The sequence below is a fragment of the Leucopleurus acutus genome (assembly GCF_964270905.1).
Source record: "Leucopleurus acutus genome assembly, chromosome: X".
In the NCBI taxonomy this organism is placed as follows: Eukaryota; Metazoa; Chordata; class Mammalia; order Artiodactyla; family Delphinidae; genus Leucopleurus; species Leucopleurus acutus.
The window spans coordinates 54,489,204-54,498,280 of record NC_139148.1 but is presented as its reverse complement, the minus strand read 5'-3'; the positions used below and the strand labels follow the sequence as shown (position 1 = coordinate 54,498,280).

The 9,077-nt window shown below is 41.2% G+C and overlaps 1 protein-coding gene across 1 annotated transcript in view; it reads right to left on the bottom strand.

Annotated features, from left to right (window-relative positions):
- Positions 1-2,206: 2,206 nt before the first annotated feature.
- Positions 2,207-9,077, bottom strand: part of ZC3H12B (zinc finger CCCH-type containing 12B) — a gene marked incomplete at both ends in the record, with an annotated part of 31,367 nt that continues 24,496 nt past the window's right edge. The window contains 4 exons of the mRNA XM_082864507.1: positions 2,207-3,627; positions 4,809-4,915; positions 5,575-5,809; positions 7,245-7,384. Of these exons, the coding sequence (XP_082720633.1) occupies positions 2,207-3,627; positions 4,809-4,915; positions 5,575-5,809; positions 7,245-7,384 (1,903 nt within the window). The remainder of the gene's footprint in view (positions 3,628-4,808; positions 4,916-5,574; positions 5,810-7,244; positions 7,385-9,077) is intronic.

Here is a 9,077-nt window from a genome sequence, read left to right as displayed (position 1 = left end):
GATGAATTGCAGCTGACAAGATTAATCTTGTGCTTCCCTGTACGTTGTGCAGCTAGTGGATACAGTGGTGTCATTGATGGTTTTGGTAGGAAGATGAACTAACTGGCACAAAGGCAGTAGAGTCATCTAAGATTGTCAAATACCCTGATTTAGACATGGGACAGATTTAGAAGGTCCAAGAAGCTGAAGGTATAAAATGGTGTTTGTGTGAAATAGCAAGCACGTCACTCTCTATGGACCTACCTGACAGAAAATAATTTTACATCTCAGTATGCTGGGGGGTAGAAAGATCAGAGGGTAGGAGATGAATGTGAACTGTGGTTAACTGAAGAGAAACACTGAGATGAAGTTTTGATCAACTAGGACAGAGACACAAAGCCAGAAAGCAGCATGCAAGCCATTATCAAACCACCAGAAACAACCCTGACTACAGTCTCACATTCGGAGTGTTTCACAGTAAGAAACATTTATAGGCAGTGTCACACCTTCTCATGAAGAAACAAAAGGCCAAGACCAGGCCTTCTCAACTTTCATGAAAAAACGACCATAGAAATTAGCAAGTTCCAGCTCAAGAAATACTGAGCTGGTCATGGTTCAAAATGTTGCAATATACAATGGATTCAAAAAGGGGTTCATTTAGTGCAGCTGTTAAAAAACCGAAAACAATAAACACCTCTTCTAGAGGCATTTAGCTACAAAGGTTCCCACCCTGAGCAAGATACAAGTTGCGCAAATGGTGCCCTCAACACAAAGTCCTGCCTTCTTTAGTAATGCATTTAAGAATTACCTAAGGTTAAGTGCACACTCTTTGTGTGCATTTGAAGTGTGTAACTGAGCCAGCTATTAGCAAAGATGTAGCATCCCCTTTTGGAAGCTGCCTTTTTTCCACCTAGAAAATCCCCTAATTTTGTTTCCTAAAGAAATTCTGCTCCACCAATGATCAACCTTATTGCCCAAAGGGTGGATGGAAGGACAAAGTGGATTACATGGCTGTGCATTACATTTCATCCTGTAGTGTTGAATACTGCATAGGTCAGAAGTCCAAAGAGCATCCATTAGACCCTCCTTGAATGCAGCTTTTGTGTCCATCATTTAACGCCAAATGAGTTTGGCCATCTCTCCTGGGATTAAGGGAAGCGGATTCTGGTAGGAAATCCCTTGGTCCTGGTTAAACTCTTCTGTGCTTGTCTAGCACACGCATCTACTATGCTTGGAACTTGAGCTTATCCATCAGCTCCTCTGCAGAAGAAGGCTTCAATCTGATCCCTAATTTACTGAGGTGAAGAGACTTAAAAGCTAAGAACTGTCAATAAATGTTGACAAGTAAAAAGTGCAAAGGAAATAGAGCCAGTTTGCTCTGGTGCCTAAGAAAGCAATGTTCAAATATTAGGATGTAGTTTCACTTTCAAAACTAGTTGAAACTATGAAATGTGACATAAAATCAAGTCTGATTTGTGATCTACACAGCTGTAGACTAAGGGCTGTGCAGAGCCTGTCTTTTTATCATCACTATATAAAAGGTTATATAGAGATATACACACACACCTCTCAAACAAATACATACAGTCATACATGCAATATAATTGCTAACAATAAGTTTGAAATATAGCTCTAGAAGCTTCGATGTGACCCTATAGCTCGGTTAATAAAGGTATTGAATGGTCAGATATCCATGCAATAAAGTATGCATTTACTTTTAAATACCTTTAAATATTCCTATTAAAAATCCTAAAAGGTTAATTCAACATATGGATTGATCCTGATGCTCTTGCTCTCTAAAATTAGATATATCATCGATACTTTGTAATATAGAATATGTGACTAAGAAAACGGTTGGTAATGGAATCCCTTGGAGTTTCTTGCATTTGGACCTTTCCCCTGGGTTTTGTCCTCCATTACCTGCATGGTGCAGTGTAAAAGGGCATAGGACTTGGAGTCAGAGGACTTGGGTGTGAGTCTTTACTTGGTCACTTGCTAGCAGTGTGACCTCGGCAAGTCACCTAATCTCACTGAGCTTCAGTTTCCTTGTCTAGAAAGCAAGACATTAGTAAGACTTACCTCACAGGGTTGTTATGCACATCAATGACATAAACACTCTGTAACTTGTAAAGTGTAACACAAAATTATTAGTTACTATTATCATAGTAGTAGTGCATTATTGGTATTCATATTTATATTTGTAAAATGAAATAAATCCTATGTCATGTCAACGTGCAGCCCTAAGCTTAGAAACAATCAAGGCTGCTAGTTGCTGGGCATCTGCTGTGTGGGGATTCTTCTCCATCACTGCAAGGACGATGTTTGAAGGGAAAATATTGCAGAGGTTCTTGTAGGTCTGATACTGGTGCTCTGGGATCATATGCTCCCTGGAATCATTGCACATTCCAACCCAAGGATTCATCCAAAGCTGCTCCATCTTTTCAGGCACGCTCCGTACCATGACTGGCTCATAGCATGGTTGCATGAGGCTGTTACTCAAGGGATAGGAGTGGTAGCCATAGGAGTCAGTTGCACAGGGCAGTGGGTCCCAGCTGGCATGTTGTTCCCGGCACAGAGGAGGGCGTCTTTGCCTCATGGGGTTGCTCTCATACAGACGGGAATCAGAAATGCTGTCCATCCGAGTCATCACCAGGGCACGTCCTGGCTGGGGAGTTGCCCCAGGATGGATATTGGGAGGCATGGGATAGTCCCCAGGACAGCTGGAGTGTGCTCCAGTTGTCGGGTGCTGGGCATGTAGAACTAAGTGGGGGACTGATTGTTTGTTGGGGGCTTGCTTAGAGTCCTCTGGGCCATAGCTCTGCACTCGCGTTAAGGCTTCATGGTAACCATGAGGGAAAGGCTGAAGATGGTTCTGAGATGCTGAGCGATGCAGCTTCAAACTACCTTCAGGATGAGTATCAGCTACAGCCAAATACAGGTTGTTGTAAGAGGAATAGCTGTCGTTCCTGCTATGGCTCATACGATTGTCAGGACAGAGGTTGGGATTCCGGGCGTACACCCCCCGGTCTGTTTCAGCCATGTAGTACTCTCTATTATGCATGCTGTTGATGTTCAATTTGGAGAAGTCACCTAACATTGAATAGTAGCCGTGGTCCCCCAAGGACTCAAACTTTGGGTATTGCTCAGAGTAGCTAATAGGGGTCCCATGGCTATTGGTAACCAGGATCGGGGGGTACTGCATGCTGGTCATGTGCTCCAGTGAGGACTTCTGGTGGGAGAAATGAGAGGATCCTGGCACTGGGCTGCTGGCTGAACGGGTGTTGAGTGCACCCACTGCATGGCTTTTGGCGGGTGGGATTGTGGGGACACTTAGAGCAGTCACAAGTGAGGGGACAGAGCTGGCCTCAGGCTTACGGGCAATGGACAGCCATTCCTCAGGCTCCACAGCCACGGAACGGATGCTGGGATCCGATTGGCGCTTGGGGGCCACACGTTTGACTTCTGAGGTTATGTCACCTTTGGTACTAGACAGCCCTGTGCCACACTTGGCCAGGGTGCCTTCACTCATGGTTTTCACTGTGGACAGTTTGGCACTGATGCGGAGCTCATCAGCCACCGAACGCTGCGGTTGGTTGGCCCGCTCCGGATGGTAGTATTTGCACTTGTGGCCGTAGGTGCATTTTTTGCCTGAAAAATAATGCCTTGTGGTAAGACTCTCTCTCAGAGTAGTGCAACTCTCTGTGCCAGAAGCTGTCGTAACAATCTGGTCACTCAGGTTAGAGTTTTACTGTTTGGGGTTAAGGCAGAAAATTAACTGTTCATAAAGATAGGAGACAGACAACACCACGGTGGCATCACACACTGTGAGGGGAGAGAGAAGTGGAAACCTGGGGAGGAAACTGCAATGCGAAAGCTAAGAGTTGAGCCATTGAACAGCCTTCATTTTCCTGTAATTCACAACTTTGCCTAGGTATAACCCACATGCTGAGGCAGTGTAGGGCAGCAGCAGGCAGGGTGGTTCAGTGCAAAGAGCACCGGCTTGGAGGCCGGTCAGACCTGAGTTTGAATTCCAGCTATGTCACTTACTAGCCCCGTGACCTTGGTAAGCGATTTTACTTTCTGTGCCTCATTTTCCTATTCTGTAAACAAGGCTCATAATAATGCCTTTATTATAGGGTCATTGTGAGGATTAAATGAAAATAATGAACATGAAATACTCTATGATATGAATAAATGATAGTTGAGAACAAACACCTAGTCATCCTATAAATAAATGACTATCCAAAAATAGTGAACATTCAAAGTAGCCTCAGACCAGGCATCCCATGTCATATTATTAGGCTCACAAATTTGTATCCTAGGGACTTGGGTAAGATCATGAAAGTACTCTAGAAAACTATATTTTAAAAAGGAAATGAAAATAAAGTTTGAAAGCAAACTGGAAAGTACAGATTGGAAGAAAAGGGTATTATTAGTTGACAGAGTGTGCAGTCACCTGCCTGAAAGACATGTCCTTCTTCAGGCCAAACCCAATTTGGCATTGCCCTTTCTGATTCCATAGGCCAAGTGGGTTTCTGCACTTCCCTACACCCAGCAACCCTGCTCAGGACAGAGGCAGCTAGAACACATGCATCATTTTAACTAGTGACAATTATTCTTTCCTTCAATCCTAGTTACCTTTTCCTCATGTAATTTCTAAGATGTTTCTTTAAATGCCTAACTGATAATACATGAAGACACAGACTTTAACTCAGAAAGTGGACAAGCCAGGATTTTCCCTTTGGAAGGGAAACCTTGAAGAGAAAAGTATTCACAGAGTTCTCATGTTTCTCTCAGTACAGAACTTGGTTCTGCACATAGGTACTCACCATAAGGGCATGGTTGCTTCTTGTGTTCAGGGACAACGGGTCTCTTTCTTAAGAAGTTTTCAAGGCTTGGGCCATGGCGTCCTAAAGGATCATCTGGAGGCATAAATCTGAAAGCAAGCAAGCAAGAGGCAAATGTCTTCCATTCTGTCTCCACTATCCCTTATCAGGAGTTCAGACCATCACTACCTCTTGCCTATACTGTTGTCACAGCCTTCTAATGGCCCTTCCTGCCTCAAGTCTATCTTCTGCTAAGCCAGCAGTTCTTCCCTCTGTTTCCACTTTAACACAAAAAAGGAATGATTTTTCCCGTGCATCATTCTTCTGTGGATTATAAGTTCTAGCCATACTGGCATGCCTGCTGGTTCCCCCAACATGCAATCCACTTTCACATCTTTATAGCTTTATTCATGATGTCTTCTTTACCTGAAATGCCCAGCAGCCCTCTTTCCTCTGCAGAAACTTCATCTCAAATGTTATCTCCTCTGTGGGGCTTTTTCCTATCATTTCACATAGACAAAGCAATTTAAAAAAATTCTAACCATAGCACATGTCATGACACATTGTGGGAATCTTTCTCTTCTCCAGTACACTTTGAGCCTCTTAAGGGTGAGTCCTGTTACTCATTCAGCCTTTTATCCCCATGGTGACCAGCATAATGCACTGTACACAGTAAGTGTCCAGCAAATGTTTATTGAAATGAAATGAAATCTATCCCTAGTAGTAACTTGGATTTAGGCTATTCAGAGCCTACAGGAAAGAAACATACTTGTCATTCACAAAAGAATACATCAGCAACCGCTCCTCTATAAACTTCTTCCATTCTGGCTTTTCAATTTGAAGGTCTCGGTAGTTATCATTGGATACAATGATGCCATCAGAATCAAAAGCCAGTTTGACTATGAACCGGTCATCATAGCAAACAACTCTCCTGCCCTGGACCCTTCTGGATGGTGTGAAGACAAGAATCTTTTCCTTCTCCAGTTTACGTAGGATATCTTGATCTGTTGAAATACGGATTATATGCCAGAGGGTAGAAATAACCTTTGGAAATCAACAGCATTATCCCCATATTACAAATACAAAAGTTGGTACTAGATTAATATATTATTTGCCCATAGAGAGAAAGTGGCCTCTATTCCTGGCTATGGCACCAATTTGGATTGTGACCTTAGGCAAGTTACCTTCCCCTTTGCATTCCAGTTTTCTTTCTGATAAAATGAAGGAAATAGATTCAATGACATCTAAGTTTTTAAAACCTACCATGAACAGTGAGAAATAACACTGATATCCTAGCATTCTTGAGGCTTGTTTTGCCCTTTGGCTGAAGCATCAGCTTTTGGTTGCTGAAGAAACCAGGGCAGTATGCTGAGGATGTGTCTGCCAGAAGGAGAATAAAGCATCCCTCCTAGGGACAACATTTTTGCCTTCTGCCTGAGGGAAAGCCATGACTAAGGAAAAACATTAAGCGGTAGCACGTGAGTACTGACCCCCTTTCCTTTTAGCTTCTTAATTACTGAGGAAAGAAGCCAGGATCCACTCTCAGACTGAGGCTGGGAGCCTGTTCAGCAGCTGGCAGATAGCTCCATGACACAGTTCTGACAGCCATTCACTGAACCTTCTCATTTTGCACAACAGGCAAGAGCTGATACTCAGAGGACTGGGGTATTTATGCTCTCAAATGCTGTAAAGAGCTAGCTTCATATACTACTACAAGTGAATGTAGTGATCCTCCTGCCAATAGGGCCACATCATGACTTTTGTGGACTTTAGGCACTTTTGCCTTCATGGGTCCCTTCTTCCATTAAAGAAATATTAAAAATTATACTTTACAACTGGGTTAGTATAAAAACAAAAAATCCAGTTAGGTACATTATTATACATTCATTGTTATATTCAATTTTCCCCTCTGATGTTAAAAAAATAATAAAATTAAAATTTTACATGGGACCCTAAAAGTATCTATCATAGGCCCTAGGCACTGGGCCTCCTGTGCCTCATGGATAAGTTCGCTCTGAATGCCATGGGACTTTTCTCTTTTTCTATTCTACCCCCTAATCTGCAAATCCCACAGTCACTTATCTGGTACAGAATAAGATCCATTGTCTACTATGGTTTCTTTAGTATTTTGGAAAACTCAGATTCATCCCCCTTTAGTCTGAAGTCTGTGGTCAAATAGAAAAAACACTCCTTTTTTTCAACTGTGTGCTTTATTCTTTGCTTGAAATTGAAGTCTTTATTTAACTGCTGTATGCCACAGCAAAATGGTTTATTTGGATCAGGAAAAATATGCTTTAAAATATACTTAATAAAAACATTTTAAGTATACTTAATAAATTTAGAAAAGTAATTATCTAATTTGGGAGCATCAAGCTGTCCCCAAACTATCTTGCCAGCTTTGCCTCTGGATGAGAAGAAATGTCTTATATGAAATGGTACCTGTAATTGGTGCATCAGGGCGGGATTGCTCCTTTCTCCACGCAGGCACAAATACAGTAATGTCTTTATGGCCTTTATCTAGAAACCATTCCACAGCAAGTTGTATTCCTCTGCAGGAGAACTCTTCTTTATTCCCATGGCTTCAGGAAGATAGAGAATGAGAGTAGAGAAGATTGACAACAGGTAGCAAAGAAATACTCCGAACAGGCTTTTTCTTAGCACCAAGGCATTAACGACAGACATATTATTTCTTGAGGATGGCAAAATGTATTTTTAAAAAAAACAAATTCTTTTTTATTCCATCATTACAAATATTGCAGTTATTATTACACATTCATTCAAGGCCACACCTCCCAACTTATAGCAGCCTTAGTGACTATTTCCTATCATTATTTCCATTTTCTCTCATCTCTTTCTGTTTCTATTACCACTTTCTTTTCAAAGATTCAGATATTTATCAGATGAAAAAAGAAGAGGTGTCACCAGAGGTTTAGATAAAGTTTATATTGAGGATTAATTGGAGATGAATTTTAATCACATATAGTAAGCATATAAAACAACTGATAGCAAAAAAGGCACACATAAATGCTGACTGAAAAGTTATCACATTTAATTAAATATGATGTGCCAACAAAAGTCACAGTCTTGAAAATTTTAAGATGTGGGAAATGCTCACAGTGTAATGCTAAAAGAGAAAAGAAAGGATTTGGACTACATGTAATGTAATCTAAATTTTATAGAAGAAAGTATATGTACAGTATTCTTTCCTTATTGTGGCTTCACTGTGTGCAGTTCCACTTACCCACGGTCAAATGCAGTTCAAAAATATTAAATGGAAAACTCCATAAATAAATAATTCATAAGTTTTAAATTGTGCACCATTCTGAGTGATGAAATCTGGTGAAATCCCATTCCATCCCACCCCAGGAGGTGAATCATCCCTTTGTCCAGCATATCCCATCTCTGAGTCACTTAGCAGCATCTCTGTTATCAGGTTGGCTGTTGCAGTATCATAGTGCTTGTGTTCAAGTAACTCTTATTTTACTTAATAATGGCTCCAAAGTGCAAGAGTAGTGGTGCTCGCAATTTGGATATACTGAAGAGGGGCCATAAAATGCTTCCCTTAAGTGAAAAAGTGAAAGTTCTTGACTTAAGGAAAGAAAAAAAATCATATGCTGAGGTTGCTAAGGTCTACTGTAAGAACGAATCCTCTATCCATGAAATTGTGAAGAAAGAAAAAGAAATTCATGCTAGTTTTGCTGTCGCACCTCAAACTGCAAAAGTTAAGATGGAAAAGACACCGAATTTGTACAGTAAGATATTTAAGAGAGAGACACACTCATACAACTTTATTACAATATACTGTTATAATTGTTCTATTTTATTATTAGTTATTGTTGTTAATCTCTTACTGTGCCTAATCCATAAATTAAACTTTATCATAGGTATGTATGTATAGGAAAAAGCAGAGTATATACCAAACAGGGTTTGGTATTATCCCTAGTGTCAGACATCCCCTGGGGTTCTTGGTACGTAACCCCCACCCCCACCCCGTGGATAACAGGGGACTACTGTAAAAAGTTAGAAAAACTATTTTAGCAGGGAAGAGCCAATTTTGACTCCATGCTGGATCTGTTTCTTTGACCTTAGCATTTGCTTTTCGTTGCTTTTGTTATTATAGCCATACATAACGGCCTGCCTCAGGGAACCCTACCCACCTGTGAATGGCTGCAAGAAAAAAGAAATTAACACATCCCTTCCCATTCCAGGAGATGTTTTTCAAGACTGATGGCCCTTTTTACTTTACTTCCTCCCCACCTCTCCCTCTCTATT